Source organism: Ambystoma mexicanum, chromosome 14 (genome assembly GCF_040938575.1).
Source record: "Ambystoma mexicanum isolate Mex_15411 chromosome 14, UKY_AmexF1_1, whole genome shotgun sequence".
Lineage (NCBI taxonomy): Eukaryota > Metazoa > Chordata > Amphibia > Caudata > Ambystomatidae > Ambystoma > Ambystoma mexicanum.
This window is the reverse complement of record NC_090940.1, coordinates 25,982,559-26,000,578: the sequence shown is the minus strand read 5'-3', so window position 1 is coordinate 26,000,578 and position 18,020 is coordinate 25,982,559. Positions and strand designations below refer to the sequence as shown.

Genomic DNA, 18,020 nt, shown 5'->3' with positions numbered 1-18,020 from the left:
TCCGGTGAGCCTGGTGTCGCTTTGACTGTTTCCACCCACGCTGTCGGCGCTGCACATGCTTTAGGCGACCAGACCTCGCGTGGTGAGTGCGGTCGCTCCATGTCACTTCCTTTGGAGGGGGTACCTTGTGTTCCGGGCTGCTCTGTCCCGAGCACTGAACCGCTCAGAGGCTCAGGTTTGGAGTCACCGCAAAGCCGGTTCTACAGCGCTCTGGACGGTGTGGGCAGTTTGGAAGATGTGCCGCCGTTCCTTTGAGGGGCTGGTGGAGACGTGGCTGGCCCCGTTAGCGGAGATGAGGTTGCCGTGTTTTGTCTCCAGCAAGATTGTGTTGCAAGGGGAGGAGGGAGAAGCCAAGAAGGCTTTCTGCCTCAATTTGCTCCGAATCCTTTTGCCTCGGAAACGCCACACAGACTTGAGAGAGGAAACTCGCTGGATGCGGTCAACAAATTGTTAACTGACCTTACGCGTATTAATAAAGAAAGAACCTGCAAAATCACACCGAATGGAGGGCCGCTGCACAAGAACCTGAAAAGGGGATACCTGTCGCTGAAACCTGGATTACCACAAAGCAACACCAGGTTCAAACCACTAGGGCTAGATGCCTAATCCAACGCAGGAGACTTGATGTGAGCATTTCGCCCAGTAGCAGATGTTCCCACAATAAAAAGGCCAAAATGTCTATCATTGCCCCAAACACCTCTGTGGTCTCTCCAATTGAGTACTCCTCTTCAGGGCGAGGTATCCCTGATGCCCGCTTGTCAACAAGCGATTCTACATCCGACCCAAGTCTCTTCAGACTCTTTTTTAATGGAACGTCCATTTCCGAAGATCAGACGTCCAGCAAACCGCAGGAGAGGATGCCCGCAGCGCAGAGGCACAGAGGTGGACAAACTGGGTAACGTTCAACAAACGAAAGACCTACAGGCAATGATACTGTCTTCCATGTCATTATCCATTGCCCCTTTCATCAAAATGTACGAGCACCTCAACGAGAATAAAGAAGACCTATCATCTGCAGTCGCCGGGATGAACAGTAAACTACTGAGCATGGAAAACGGGAATACTCACTGCAAGGAAGCACTCCATGAGATGCATAAGAAGGTGTCGAAGCCATGACTGAACATGCCAAAAACGCAAATATGGACAAAAAACTTCTGGCAGAGGTAGCCAAAGCAGCCCTGAGTCTCTTCCAACAAAAAAAGAGCATGGCTGCCCCGCTGCAGATGCCAACTGTGCAAAGTGCCATTCTACAACGCCTTCTAATAAGGTACGGACACCTAAAAGACAAAGGGTGCCTTCTATGTCCAATCCACACGAGAGAGAGAGAGGCAAGGTCACACAGTGGCACAATGGAAACCCCCAAAATCTCTGATGACTTTCCAGTACAAGCTAAGGCTACGTCTCCTGATGAGAAGACCGCCGAGCCCGGTGTGATACCCTCAGACACAATCATCTACCTTGACCCTCACTTGTTGCCTGCAGACACAGCGAAGGATGGAAGCTCTCAGATCCAACAACATCTAAATGCTCCAATCTTGGAGGCAAATCTGCCTAGTAGTGTGTTTGCAGCTGTTGTAAAAGAGACCCAGGCTGTAGCCAACTTGGCCTTACTAAACCCTCAAAAGGCCTCAACTTCGAAGGAAATCATCAACCAGGAGCTGCTCGTACACGGAACGCTGCCAGCAAAACCAGTCATTCAGGGCAATACAACTGCCCTATACGACATCTTCAAGGATCCAGTTGATAGCCAAAAGGTGACCCAAGCAAAGGCTCAAGCAACGAACGGCACTGCAAAAAAACCTATATATCAACCAGCAAGGAAAGTGAGACGTGGAAACGACTCTCGAAAATGTCTGCGTAACATCAAAACAGTAAACTTAACTGTCAACGGCTCCATTATCAAAGACAAAACGTTCAGAAAAAAAATGTCTGTTAATGCAACTAAACCAGTGGCAACGGACCCAGACGGGTCCTACACCTGCATTAGTGACGTATCTGACGACCTGATGAATGTATCCATATATGAAGATGAAGAAGTCATTGACAAAGTCTCGAACGCGGTACCCGCACAGTGTGCTCCTTCAACGCCAACAATCCGACTCTCTCAAGATGCCCAAGAAGAGATCAACAGACCAGTACTTGGTGCTGACGAGAGGCCAACTGCTTCTCCCTTGCAAGCTGCCCAAGATGGGTCTAATAGCGAGGTCCCTTTAAAGAAAGCGTTGAGATCTTGTCAACTGATCCAACCAGTGCTCTTGCCCCATCTAACAAAAGCCGTCTGTGGGTTCCAAACTCAGGAAACGGAAAAAAGATCTCTTGTAGAGTCGTCACAGACTCCGGCGTCCATAAGTCTTCCCATTTCCGACTCGTCAGAGTCATCACATATGGGCGAACTTATAAGGATAACAGTAAATGGAACGGAGAATCCAACTGCTGCGCAAAATGATGGGAAGCCAAAAGACAACGCGACTCACAAAACGGACGACTGGTCTTGGCTGGCTGCAACTCTAAATACAGAATCAAACAAGTAATGCCAGGCTTTGAAGGGTAACAGCACTTGTACTATGGGCTCTTGGAACACTAGAGGGTTTGCACACCTGTTCCCAACAGTGTGGGTAAACGATCTTGATCTCTTGTGTTTACAAGAAACATGGTTAAGTGAAAGTCCGATCTTAGAAGGGTTCTAACTAGCAATCAACCCAGCGATAAGGCAGCCAAAGGGTAGACCAATGGCAGGCCTTCTCCTGGCTGTAATAAAAGCGGCTGGCTTCCGGATCCTGAATTCCTGTAATATATCACCATTTATTCAGGTGTCTACAATTGGTGTATCACAGAAAGGTAAGAGCAAGGGTTCGCTCTTACACATCATCAACATACTGCAATCATCGATCCAACAACATGACGACCTTCATCGATCAAGTAACAGCGGTGATCGATGATCTACTTGCAAAGGAACATCTATTGGACTTAATTATATGCAGAGATCTAAACATTGCCTGTATCCCAAATATAGAACCATGTGGTGGCAAGAAAAGCAAACAGGAACAGACAGCGATCCAATGGTGTTTGGAAATGGAACTTTGCGGGCTGTCGATCTTAAACGGCAACACCACGGGTGAAATCCCGGCCAAATCAACGTGGAGATGGCTTGACCAACACTCAGTCCTCGATTACATATTTGTATCTGAAAATATCCACAAGATGTCTAGGGGGCTAGACGTCATCAAAATGAATCACAGTGATCATGATATGGTACATCTCAAAATCAACTTCCATACCCCCTGTGACCAAGTGTTCTGGCCGTATGCGGTGGGCACGGGTTCCGGAAGGATCCGTCTAAACATGTTAGACACTGAAGTATTGGCCATCACAATTAACTTCCAGAAAAAAAATCAGAGTCCTTGGAATACCAGCATCTCTTGTCCCAATTTGAAGAACGCAAGCACACATTGAAATGCGGCGAGTTTCGACCGAAGCACAAATTCGAAGTGATGGTTCTTCGACGAAAAAGAGCTATGCGACAAGAAATAAGGAAACTAAAAGGGCCAAACAACGAAACATTGAGAGCGAGCAAAAAGGCGATTAAACAAAAATACAAGAACTGGCTCAAAACTCACGCGGCCACTGTGCTTCAAAATGACTCTAAAGGCATGCTGTCAAAAATGGCAGGAAAAAATAGAGCTAACTACTGGAGGCTGACAAAAAACAACCTGGCACCTCAACACGCTTCACAGGCCAACGCAGTCACAGAAGCAGAATGGGCCGAGCTCTACACAAGCCTATTTTGTAAAGACGCATCAATCGTCGACTGGGAACACAGTTGTAAAACATTGGGACCTCGTGCTCGAGAAAGACATCTTACTAGCAATCAAAAATGTGCGAGAATCTAGAGCTCCCGGGCCCGACGGCCTAACGAACTATACGCTTAAGCATGACCCAGACCTATGGGCAGATTTCTGTGCAACCTTATTCAGTAGAATTGTCAAGACTCGATCCACCCCAAAGTCTTGGAAGAGTGCCATGGTAGTCCCAATCTTTAAAAAGGGGGACCGAAGCAACCCAAAAGACTACAGACCCATAGCGCTCCTCGACATCTTGGGAAAGGTCTATGCCACCCTTCTCCAACAAAAACTCCTAAAATGGGCCACAGATTCCAATCATGTAGACCCTAGACAAACTGGGTTCGTAAGAGGGGTTGGATGCGGTCTAAACCTGCTTCTACTGAACCTATTAAAGATGGAAGCAATTCGATCGAATTCTAAGATCTACTTGGCACTGATAGACCTCTCACACGCATTTGATAGTATCAATAGAGAGATGTTGTGGAAAAAACTGACTAGGTGGAACTGTCCTCCTAGTTTAGTGGATGCAATTCGTAAACTACATACGGACACCTCCATCAAGATCCGAAAAGATGCGAAAGGCACGCTGTCCGCCTCAATCAGTACTCACAAAGGTGTGCAACAAGGCTGCCCTTTGGAAGCCATCATCTTCACCTTGTTCATATCAGATGTAAACGAGGCATTTTGCGCTGCAGCTACGTTTCCCCCAAAAATCCACAGCTCTCCCATTGACTACTTGGTTTACGCTGATGGCCTTATCTTGATAGACTTGACCCCTATAGGACTTCAGCGTAAACGGAACCTCCTGGACGCCTACATAACAACTAACGGGCTTCACATTAACAAACAAAAATGTGAAATTCTAATATTTGAGAAACTAACAGGAATCAGCGGCAGAAGAAAGAAGTTCAATTGGTACCTTGCTAAAGAACAACTCCAGATTGTAAAAAACACAACATACTTAGGCATGAGGATTAGCGCTAGCAGAAATGATGCCCCATGGGCTGAAGTTGCCAAAAGTAAGTGTCGACAGCTGGCATGCCAAGCTTCTTTGAACAACAAAAAATTTGGAAAATTCTCGCTAAAGCCAATCATCAGGTTTTTCCAGCAAAAACTCGTGCCGGCATTAATCTACGGAGGTGAAAATGCCTTTGGATGCACAAGTGACCTATGGAACTCACTCGAAAACATATTCTGGACTCGAGTGATAAATCTTCCTAAGGGCACCTCAACTGTCTGCATACGGTATAAACTGGGCCTTATATATCAATACACGCAAGAGTTTCATGGAACCTACTGAGCTTGTTTCGAAAAACGATGTTGAAGATTCCGGCGGCCCAAGTTCAAATACTGCATAAGCCAGACAGACAAAATGCATACCATCCTCTCCAAATGGAACCTGCTCTGCCACAACCTACTAAAAGAGTACGACATCACCCTTTTGACGCCAATAGAAAACTTAGATCTGGCAAAGAGGAAGATTTGGAGATTAGACTGGATCAACACCTGCAAGCTAAGACTTAAATCGAAACTGATGTATGGGGTTCCAGGAGAAGCAAAAGCGTATGTGCCAGCGCTACACTTACTTAACTCGTTTGCCCAATCAGCATGCAAGAGACTTATACATGCGTTTTAGGCTATATATATTGGCAACTAAAGAATGAGTAGGTACTTGGTCTAAGTACGCTGACCTAGACCTTACGTGCCGTTTCTGCAGCAAGGAGACCCTAAAACGTTGTCATGTCTGGCATTCCGACAACAAAGAGGAATTCATTTTGGCTCAGTGATCAATGTTCATCGATCTATGTGTGCCGAGGAGTGGTGGAAAGTACTCTTTGAGGGGTCAAACAGAGCAGCATTGTTTGCTCTAAATAACTTTCTTCAAGTGCTAAAAACCAGTTTGGATGCGCAGAAAGTAAACTGAGTGACCAAGTAAAAGCTGAGAAATTTGCTGGAAGACTCTGTTGGGCCATTGAGTATTGTAAGATAAAACTGACTTTACAGTGTAAAGAAGAGGGAGGGAGGGAAAATGTTATTGTCTTCTTTTTAAAGGTTGAACAAACCAATAAAAATACAAAAAAAAAAAGAAACGGTACAAGCATTTTGGCTTGGATTATAATGTGTTTCATTGTTTTCGAATCAAATTGTGAATTTTGTACTATTCTCAAACCAGATTTGAAACTGGTTATTGCCCAAAATGTCTATGGCAATTGAATTTTAAATTGTGTATGGTCTCTATAGATTAGAAACAAGCGGGTGCAAGTCCCACCTGAGTGTCTGATATTATTGAACCCATCCGAGGATAGGTTGGACGCCACACACCTCCATATTAGGAGGAGTAACCTGAACCTCTTGGTTGTTTCAATTGTATTTAGAACATCTCCATACTTTACAGTCAGTAGGGTGTTAAAAGCCTAATAACGGGGATCACTCCCATTACAGCCTGCAGTACCTTGAGGACCAAAGCCTGAGAAGTCCTAAGAAGGCCCTTAGAAGGAGGATTGTAATGTACAGTGTTGGGGCCACTATGGCCTCTAGGAATCTTGTTCTTGGGGTGGCCCCACACCACACAGCGCGAGTGGGAAGCCCAATAGTGGCTTCATATCAACCCCCTTTACTGTATAGAACTGCATGAGCACCCAGAATAACTGCCAGCTGACTGCGACCTGGCATCTGTAGGAGCCTACCAGGGCATGCTCACCCCGCAACCTAAGTCCATCCAAGTGGCACACCAACAGCACTTGCGAGCAACCCAGTGAGGCACCAACTAGTCTTCATCGAGTGGGGAAACATCAATGGAGGCACTCATTGACACAACTGTGCTAGGAGCACCCCACAATATATCTGGGGACAGAAGGATCTGGAGTTTGGACTGGTGATGTACAGAAAGGGTTCCAACCAGTATTCAAGGCGCAGAACTATGCCAAGTTCTGAATGTGCCCAAGACAGTGGGGTCACAAATCCATGCAAAGAGGACAGGGGGGGGGGAGGGCTTGTGACAATGTTTCCTCTCATGTAGCCCTGACTGGGTCGTCTTCTGCTGTCCAACACGGATCTGGTGGGCGCCCGTGGGACCAGTTTTGAGGCTACTTGGCAATGTCAACCCCTCACACATGAGGTGGGAGCCTGGGTCCACCAGACCCCAAACCTCACACTAAACATGCCCTTTTTATCTGGAAACACAGAAGAGGTTTGGGGCGATTGCGTTGCGCAATCTCCGTCAATGATACTTTTGGGCAGGGGCCCTTAACAAACAGTGCCAAGAAGCTGCAAGAATGGAGCTAGAAAGAGCAAGACAAAACATGACAGACCGGCTCATGCTCGAGACGCAACGTCATCCCCACAGCACAACATCTGCCTCTACCATTAGTGACGACCCACAGGCTCCGTGTTAGCGCTTCATGCATGTCTGGTTAGTCAAGTCTAGTGTGGCTCATGTACCCGTGCGAGAGTCTTTAGTAGGGTGAAGGAGGGCGAGGAGTGCTCGCCCAGAGGTGGAGAGGGGTTACACACACAGAAGAGAGGAGAGGAGAGGAAGTGGACAGACTCGCTCTTACCTTCAGAACAGGGACTTAACGATCTAGAGAGGGGAGATAATAAAATGCAGATCAAGACCATACAGTGGGCATCAGAGGACGACCTCAGCTGCACCGCCTCAAGGAACCTGCGAAGGCAGCGCACCCCACAAAACAGAAACAAGTAGGAGAAAACCAACAACAACATGACAGCTGCCTGTGGGTATAACCAGAGCTGGAAGTATGAGCAGGGAGCAATGAATGAACCAAAGCCACAGGTATCTGCTGAGGGCAATGTGTCTAACCAGAGTGGGAGGCATACACAGGGAGCAATGAGTGAACCAAAGCCACTATGAATAGCTGGAGCAGTGTGTATAACCAGAGTGCAAGGTACAAGTAAGGATCAATGAGTGAACCAAAGCCACGTGTATCTGCTGGAGGCAGTGTGTATACCCAGAGCAGGAGGCATAAGCAGGGAGCAACATGTGTTCCATAGTCACACATCTGCTGGGTGCAGTGTGTATAACCAAAGTGGGAGGTATAAGCAGGGAGAAATGAGTGTACCAGAGTCACAAGCATCAGCTGGGGGTGGGGTATGTATAACAAATGCGGGGGTATAAGCAGGGAGCAATGAGTGAACCAGGGACAAAAGTATCAGCTGAGGGCAGTGTAAATTACAGAATTAGGAGGTATGAGCAGGGAGCAATGGGATTACCAGAGTCAGTGGGGGCAGTGTGTATAACCAGAGAGGGTGATAGGAACTGTTCATAGTGTGTGTTATCAATGTCGAAAATGTGGTCTGGAGCAGTGTGGATCATCAGTTTATAGAGGCAGAGCTGGCCGCTATCATGAACATACAAGACTGGAATGGGAGCTGTGGGCAGTGCGTGCTGTCCCAGCAAGAAGAATGTGGTGGGAGCAGTGCGTGCTGTCCGAGCAAGAAGAATGTGGTGGGAGCAGTGTGCGCTGTCCCAGCAAGAAGCAGGTGGTGGGAGCAGTGGGTGCTGTCCCAGCAAGAAGAATGTGGTGGGAGCAGTGTGTGCTGTCCCAGGAAGAAGAATGTGGTGGGAGCAGTGTGTGCTGTCCCAGCAAGAAGAATGTGGTGGGAGCAGTGGGTGCTGTCACAGCAGGAAGCATGTGGTGGGAGCAGTGTGTGCTGTCCCAGCAAAAAGAATGTGGTGGGAGCAGTGTGTGCTGTCACAGCAGGAAGCATGTGGTGGGAGCAGTGCGTGTTATCCCAGCAAGAAGAATGTGGTGTGAGCAGTGTGTGCTGTCCTAGCAAGAAGAATGTGGTGGAAGCAGTGTGTGCTGTCACAGCAGGAAGCATGTGGTGGGAGCAGTGTGTGCTGTCACAGCAGGAAGCATGTGGTGGGAGCAGTGTGTGCTGTCCCAGCAAGAAGAATGTGGTGGGAGCAGTGTGTGCTGTCACAGCAGGAAGCATGTGGTGGGAGCAGTGCGTGTTATCCCAGCAAGAAGAATGTGGTGGGAGCAGTGCGTGTTATCCCAGCAAGAAGAATGTGGTGGGAGCAGTGTGTACTGTCCCAGCAAGAAGAATGTGGTGGGAGCAGTGTGTGCTGTCACAGCAGGAAGCATGTGGTGAGAGCAGTGTGTGCTGTCCCAGCAAGAAGAATGTGGTGGGAGCAGTGTGTGCTGTCACAGCAGGAAGCATGTGGTGGGAGCAGTGTGTGCTGTCACAGCAGGAAGAATGTGGTGGGAGCAGTGTGTGCTGTCACAGCAGGAAGCATGTGGTGGGAGCAGTGTGTGCTGTCACAGCAGGAAGCATGTGGTGGGAGCAGTGCGTGCTGTCACAGCAAGAAGCATGTGGTGGGAGCAGTGCGTGCTGTCACAGCAAGAAGCAGGTGGTGGGAGCAGTGTGTGCTGTCCCAGCAAGAAGCATGTGGTGGGAGCAGTGCGTGCTGTCACAGCAAGAAGCATGTGGTGGGAGCAGTGCGTGCTGTCACAGCAAGAAGCATGTGGTGGGAGCAGTGCGTGCTGTGCCAGCAAGAAGCATGTGGTGGGAGCAGTGCGTGCTGTGACAGCAAGAAGAATGTGGTGGGAGCAGTGTGTGCTGTCCCAGCAGGAAGAATGTGGTGGGAGCAGTGGTGGGAGCAGTGTGTGCTGTCACAGCATGAAGCATGTGGTGGGAGCAGTGCGTGCTGTCACAGCAAGAAGAATGTGGTGGGAGCAGTGTGTGCTGTCCTAGCAAGAAGAATGTGGTGGGAGCAGTGTGTGCTGTCACAGCAGGAAGCATGTGGTGGGAGCAGTACGTGTTATCCCAGCAAGAAGCATGTGGTGGGAGCAGTGTGTGCGGTCACAGCAGGAAGCATGTGGTGGGAGCAGTGTGTGCTGTCCCAGGAAGAAGAATGTGGTGGGAGCAGTGTGTGCTGTCACAGCAGGAAGCATGTGGTGGGAGCAGTGCGTGTTATCCCAGCAAGAAGAATGTGGTGGGAGCATTGCGTGTTATCCCAGCAAGAAGAATGTGGTGGGAGCAGTGTGTACTGTCCCAGCAAGAAGAATGTGGTGGGAGCAGTGTGTGCTGTCACAGCAGGAAGCATGTGGTGGGAGCAGTGTGTGCCTTCACAGCAGGAAGCATGTGGTGAGAGCAGTGTGTGCTGTCCCAGCAAGAAGAATGTGGTGAGAGCAGTGTGTGCTGTCACAGCAGGAAGCATGTGGTGGGAGCAATGTGTGCTGTCACAGCAGGAAGCATGTGGTGGGAGCAGTGTGTGCTGTCACAGCAGGAAGTATGTGGTGGGAGCAGTGTGTGCTGTCCCAGCATGAAGAATATGGTGGGAGCAGTGTGTGCTGTCCCAGCAGGAAGAATGTGGTGGGAGCAGTGTGTGCTGTCACAGCATGAAGCATGTGGTGGGAGCAGTGTGTGCTGTCCCAGCAAGAAGCATGTGATGGGAGCAGTGTGTGCTGTCCCAGCAAGAAGCATGTGGTGGGAGCAGTGTGTGCTGTCCCAGCAAGAAGCATGTGGTGGGAGCAGTGCGTGCTGTCCCAGCATGAAGCATGTGGTGGGAGCAGTGTGTGCTGTCCCAGCAAGAAGCATGTGGTGGGAGCAGTGCGTGCTGTCCCAGCATGAAGCATGTGGTGGGAGCAGTGTGTGCTGTCCCAGCAAGAAGCATGTGATGGGAGCAGTGTGTGCTGTCCCAGCAAGAAGCATGTGGTGGGAGCAGTGTGTGCTGTCCCAGCAAGAAGCATGTGGTGGGAGCAGTGCGTGCTGTCCCAGCATGAAGCATGTGGTGGGAGCAGTGTGTGCTGTCCCAGCAAGAAGCATGTGGTGGGAGCAGTGCGTGCTGTCCCAGCATGAAGCATGTGGTGGGAGCAGTGCGTGCTGTCACAGCATGAAATGAGTCGGGACTAATGTGTGAGCTGGGAGAATCCTGTATTATCAGTGAGTACTTGGTTGGGACAATAGAAAAAATAGGACTGCCGCGCTTCCGGCGGAGAGTGTCCTGCTGCCTGTGGAGGTGGTCTACTGGGGAAGGAATTCCAAGTTAGTGTGAGACCAGCCACGATTGCGCTCAACACGTAAGATATGGCATGTGTTCTCAAGTGAATTTGTTAAGTCAGAATTTCGTGGTTACATAATTGTTTAATGCGATTTGCCGACACGTGTTTCTACCTTAAAGGAAGGCTAATCATAAAGAAAGGTCCTTTTGAAGGCTAATCATAATCAGCTGTGATCTAGACATGCGATTGGGACTCCTGCAAGCAAGCGCAACTGACCGTCGCAACACGCCCAGCCTCTTCTGCAAGGCGGCTCCAGCATCTGATATTCATTAGGGCCTTCCCTTCCCGGCTTCTAGAAACACGTCTCGCGTCATTATGATCAGCCTTCAAAGGGACCCATGTGTTTTCAAACGGACTTCATGAACTCACGGGGGAAAATCTGACATTGCCAGATCTTAAGTGCTGAGCACGATCGTGCCTGCTCTCAAACCAACTTCACATGTATAATCAGTGTCTGGCGGGAGGATTTTGGAGCCTTGTGAGTTTACAGTACATGGAGAATGAGCTGAGAACCGTGTGTCTAAACAGAGCAGGCAGGTACATCTGGGACCACTGTATGTTACCAGCAGTACAGCTGGAAACATTGTGTATTTAGGGAACACAGAGGTTAGGCTAGAAGCAGAGTGGATCCTCCCTGCGTGGAGGGCTGATTAAGGGTGCACAGAACCAGAGCCAGGGGCAGTGTGTATTGATGTTGCGGAGGTTGAGCTGAGAGCAGTGCCAAGAATATGACATGGGAGCAGTGTGTTTGTAGTGCATGGAAGTTAAGCAGTGTATTTTTATGGTGCATGGGGATTCAGCAGGCAGCAGCAGTGTGGACTGATGATTCTCAAAGTTTTGTGCTTGATACAGAGGGGCAGGCTGCCAGCTCGACTGCTGGAGGCGGCGCGGTGCCTTCTGAAGGTGGCAGGGTGGTAGGCAGACGCTCACTTATCAGAATAGACTTTGAGACAGTGCCCCTCTCGGTCATATGCCCTGTTTGACCCTCAGCAGAGACACTGCCCTCCAGATCCAGAGCACCCACCAAGCGCCGCCCATTGACCGTGCCCTTGCCAACTCTCGGAACACAACCCCCTAGTCATCCCCAAACACTGGGAAGTGGATCTTACCCGAGTCCGGGGGCAGGTGGCCGCTGGGTGCTGGGCAGAAGACCTGCGCTGCATAGTCCTCAAACATGGTGGGCTCCAGGTGGTGCTGGATGATGGAGTCCAGGTAGCGGGCTCGCTCCTCGTAGCTGGCGGCTCTAGGTTAAGGAGGAATCTAGGAATCTCAGTGTCAGGGTGGACTAGCAGCAGCTTCACTCCATGGGGTCGGGGAGGGGGGTGGGACATGCAAAGGTTTAGTTCAGACCACCAACTAACAGCAAAGACCAGGAGCTCCGAAATCCCCTTCTGGCAGCTATAGCGATGAAGGCAGGATGAAGCCGCGTATCGACACCATGATTCAAGCATGCAAATCCCAGAGACCCTCCCGGCCAAGAGAGGCATTAGCCTTATCCCATGCGAATAATGGTGCATCCATGTGGCTGCCGTACACATCGCTGCAACTGGCCCACAGGCAATCTATCAGCTAGGGCTGAGCCCCAAACCTACCAGGAAGATGCTACGGACGACGCATCCAATGAAGGCTTCCCCTGGCAATAGCAGCCAGGAAGATGCTATGGACTATACATCCAATGAAGGCAGCCAAGGATCATACCAGGAAGATGCTATGGACGAGACATCCCATGAAGGCAGCCAAGGATCATACCAGGAAGATGCTATGGACGAGACATCCAATGAAGGCAGTCAAGGATCATACCAGGAAGATGCTACAGACTATACATCCAATGAAGGCAGCCAAGGATCATATCAGGAAGATGCTATGGACGACACATCCAATGAAGGCAGCCAAGGATCATACCCGGAAGATGCTATGGACGAGACATCCAATGAAGGCAGCCAAGGATCATACCAGGAAGATGCTACGGACTATACATCCAATGAAGGCAGCCAAGGATCATATCAGGAAGATGCTATGGACGAGACATCCAATGAAGGCAGCCAAGGATCATGCCAGGAAGATGCTATGGACTATACATCCAATGAAGGCAGCCAAGGATCATATCAGGAAGATGCTATGGACTATACATCCAATGAAGGCAGCCAAGGATCATACCAGGAAGATGCTATGGACTATACATCCAATGAAGGCAGCCAAGGATCATACCAGGAAGATGCTATGGACGAGACATCCAATGATGCAGCCAAGGATCATACCAAGAAGATGCTACGGACGACACATCCAATGAAGGCAGCCAAGGATCATACCAGGAAGATGCTACGGACGACACATCCAATGAATGCAGCCAAGCATCATACCAGGAAGATGCTATGGACGAGACATCCAATGAAGGCAGCCAAGGATCATACCAGGAAGATGCTATGGACGAGACATCCCGTGAAGGCAGCCAAGGATCATACCAGGTAGATGCTATGGACGAGACATCCCGTGAAGGCAGCCAAGGATCATACCAGGTAGATGCTATGGACGAGACATCCAATGAAGGCAGCCAAGGATCATACCAAGAAGATGCTACGGACGAGACATCCAATGAAGGCAGCCAAGGATCATACCAGGAAGATGCTATGGACGAGACATCCAATGATGCAGCCAAGGATCATACCAAGAAGATGCTACGGACGACGCAGCCAAGGATCATACCAGGAAGATGCTATGGACTATACATCCAATGAAGGCAGCCAAGGATCATACCAGGAAGATGCTATGGACTATACATCTAATGAAGGCAGCCAAGGATCATACCAGGAAGATGCTATGGACGACACATCCAATGAAGGCAGCCAAGGATCATTCCAGGAAGATGCTATGGACTATACAACCAATGAAGGCAGCCAAGGATCATACCAGGAAGATGCTATGGACGAGACATCACGTGAAGGCAGCCAAGGATCATACCAGGTAGATGCTATGGACGACACATCCCATGAAGGCAGCGAAGGATCATACCGGGAAGATGCTATGGACTATACAACCAATGAAGGCAGCCAAGGATCATACCAAGAAGATGCTACGGACTATACACCCAAATAAGGCAGCCAAGGATCATACCAAGAAGATGCTATGGACGAGACATCCCATGAAGGCAGCCAAGGATCATACCAGGAAGATGCTATGGACGAGACATCCAATGAAGGCAGCCAAGGATCATACCAGGAAGATGCTACGGACTATACATCCAATGAAGGCAGCCAAGGATCATACCAGGAACATGCTATGGATGACACATCCAATGAAGGCAGCCAAGGATCATACCAGGAAGATGCTATGGACGAGACATCCAATGAAGGCTTCCCCTGGCAATAACAGCCAGGAAGATGCTATGGACTATACATCTAATGAAGGCAGCCAAGGATCATACCAGGAAGATGCTATGGACTATACATCCAATGATGCAGCCAAGGATCATACCAAGAAGATGCTACGGACGACACATCCAATGAAGGCAGCCAAGGATCATACCAGGAAGATGCTATGGACGACACATCCAATGAAGGCAGCCAAGGATCATACCAGGAAGATGCTATGGACGACACATCCAATGAAGGCAGCCAAGGATCATACCAGGAAGATGCTATGGACGAGACATCCAAGGAAGGCAGCCAAGGATCATACCAGGAAGATGCTACGGACGAGACATCCAATGAAGGCAGCCAAGGATCATACCAGGAAGATGCTACGGACGAGACATCCAATGAAGACAGCCAAGGATCATACCAGGAAGATGCTACGGACGAGACATCCAATGAAGGCAGCCAAGGATCATACCAGGAAGATGCTACGGACGAGACATCCAATGAAAGCAGCCAAGGATCATACCAGGAAGATGCTACGGACTATACATCCAATGAAGGCAGCCAAGATGCTATGGACGACACATCCAGTGAAGGCAGCCAAGGATCATACCAGGAAGATGCTATGGACGAGACATCCCATGAAGGCAGCCAAGGATCATACCAGGAAGATGCTATGGACGAGACATCCAATGAAGGCAGCCAAGGATCATACCAGGAAGATGCTATGGACTATACATCCAATGAAGGCAGCCAAGGATCATACCAGGAAGATGCTATGGACGAGACATCCAATGAAGGCAGCCAAGGATCATGCCACGAAGATGCTATGGACGAGACATCCAATGAAGGCAGCCAAGGATCATGCCACGAAGATGCTATGGACGAGACATCCAATGAAGGCAGCCAAGGATCATGCCACGAAGATGCTATGGACGAGACATCCAATGAAGGCAGCCAAGGATCATACCAGGAAGATGCTATGGACTATACATCCAATGAAGGCAGCCAAGGATCATACCAGGAAGATGCTATGGACTATACATCCAATGAAGGCAGCCAAGGATCATACCAGGAAGATGCTATGGACGAGACATCCAAGGAAGGCAGCCAAGGATCATACCAGGAAGATGCTATGGACGAGACATCCAATGAAGGCAGCCAAGGATCATACCAGGAAGATGCTATGGACTATACATCCAATGAAGGCAGCCAAGGATCATACCAGGAAGATGCTATGGACGACATCCCACGAAGGCAGCCAAGGATCATACCAGGAAGATGCTATGGACTATACATCCATTGAAGGCAGCCAAGGATCATACCAGGAAGATGCTATGGACGATACATCCAATGAAGGCAGCCAAGGATCATACCAGGAAGATGCTATGGACGAGACATCCAATGAAGGCAGCCAAGGATCATACCAGGAAGATGCTAAGGACTATACATCCAATGAAGGCAGCCAAGGATCATACCAGGAAGATGCTATGGACGAGACATCCAATGATGCAGCCAAGGATCATACCAAGAAGATGCTACGGACGACACATCCAATGAAGGCAGCCAAGGATCATACCAGGAAGATGCTACGGACGACACATCCAATGAATGCAGCCAAGGATCATACCAGGAAGATGCTACGGACGAGACATCCAATGATGTAGCCAAGGATCATACCAAGAAGATGCTACGGACGACACATCCAATGAAGGCAGCCAAGGATCATACCAGGAAGATGCTATGGACTATAAATCCAATGAAGGCAGCCAAGGATCATACCAGGAAGATGCTATGGACGAGACATCCAATGAAGGCAGCCAAGGATCATACCAGGAAGATGCTACGGACTATACATCCAATGAAGGCAGCCAAGGATCATACCAGGAAGATGCTATGGATGACACATCCAATGAAGGCAGCCAAGGATCATACCAGGAAGATGCTATGGACGAGACATCCAATGAAGGCTTCCCCTGGCAATAACAGCCAGGAAGATGCTATGGACTATACATCTAATGAAGGCAGCCAAGGATCATACCAGGAAGATGCTATGGACGAGACATCCAATGATGCAGCCAAGGATCATACCAAGAAGATGCTACGGACGACACATCCAATGAAGGCAGCCAAGGATCATACCAGGAAGATGCTACGGACGACACATCCAATGAATGCAGCCAAGGATCATACCAGGAAGATGCTACGGACGAGACATCCAATGATGTAGCCAAGGATCATACCAAGAAGATGCTACGGACGACACATCCAATGAAGGCAGCCAAGGATCATACCAGGAAGATGCTATGGACTATAAATCCAATGAAGGCAGCCAAGGATCATACCAGGAAGATGCTATGGACGAGACATCCAATGAAGGCAGCCAAGGATCATACCAGGAAGATGCTACGGACTATACATCCAATGAAGGCAGCCAAGGATCATACCAGGAACATGCTATGGATGACACATCCAATGAAGGCAGCCAAGGATCATACCAGGAAGATGCTATGGACGAGACATCCAATGAAGGCTTCCCCTGGCAATAACAGCCAGGAAGATGCTATGGACTATACATCTAATGAAGGCAGCCAAGGATCATACCAGGAAGATGCTATGGACGACACATCCAATGAAGGCAGCCAAGGATCATACCAGGAAGATGCTATGGACGAGACATCCAATGAAGGCAGCCAAGGATCATACCAGGAAGATGCTATGGACGAGACATCCAAGGAAGGCAGCTAAGGATCATACCAGGAAGATGCTACGGACGAGACATCCAATGAAGGCAGCCAAGGATCATACCAGGAAGATGCTACGGACGAGACATCCAATGAAGACAGCCAAGGATCATACCAGGAAGATGCTACGGACGAGACATCCAATGAAGGCAGCCAAGGATCATACCAGGAAGATGCTACGGACGAGACATCCAATGAAAGCAGCCAAGGATCATACCAGGAAGATGCTACGGACTATACATCCAATGAAGGCAGCCAAGATGCTATGGACGACACATCCAGTGAAGGCAGCCAAGCATCATACCAGGAAGATGCTATGGACGAGACATCCCATGAAGGCAGCCAAGGATCATACCAGGAAGATGCTATGGACGAGACATCCAATGAAGGCAGCCAAGGATCATACCAGGAAGATGCTATGGACTATACATCCAATGAAGGCAGCCAAGGATCATACCAGGAAGATGCTATGGACGAGACATCCAATGAAGGCAGCCAAGGATCATACCAGGAAGATGCTATGGACGAGACATCCAATGAAGGCTTCCCCTGGCCATAACAGCCAGGAAGATGCTACGGACTATACATCCAATGAAGGCAGCCAAGAATCATACCAGGAAGATGCTATGGACGAGACATCCAATGAAGGCAGCCAAGGATCATGCCACGAAGATGCTATGGACGAGACATCCAATGAAGGCAGCCAAGGATCATACCAGGAAGATGCTATGGACTATACATCCAATGAAGGCAGCCAAGGATCATACCAGGAAGATGCTATGGACTATACATCCAATGAAGGCAGCCAAGGATCATACCAGGAAGATGCTATGGACGAGACATCCAAGGAAGGCAGCCAAGGATCATACCAGGAAGATGCTATGGACGAGACATCCAATGAAGGCAGCCAAGGATCATACCAGGAAGATGCTATGGACTATACATCCAATGAAGGCAGCCAAGGATCATACCAGGAAGATGCTATGGACGACATCCCACGAAGGCAGCCAAGGATCATACCAGGAAGATGCTATGGACTATACATCCATTGAA

At 49.2% G+C, this 18,020-nt stretch overlaps 1 protein-coding gene across 8 annotated transcripts in view; it reads right to left on the bottom strand.

Moving 5' to 3' along the window:
• Nucleotides 1-18,020, bottom strand: part of RALGAPA1 (Ral GTPase activating protein catalytic subunit alpha 1) — a 1,128,412-nt gene that overhangs the window by 100,952 nt on the left and 1,009,440 nt on the right. For 7 of the 8 annotated variants that reach the window (XM_069638431.1, XM_069638437.1, XM_069638433.1 and 4 more), the window contains one exon: nucleotides 11,980-12,104. In XM_069638431.1, coding sequence (XP_069494532.1) covers nucleotides 11,980-12,104 — 125 coding nt within the window. Of the gene's footprint in view, nucleotides 1-7,399; nucleotides 7,423-11,979; nucleotides 12,105-18,020 lie in introns of all 8 variants that reach the window. The other variant, XM_069638434.1, reaches the window with a different exon arrangement.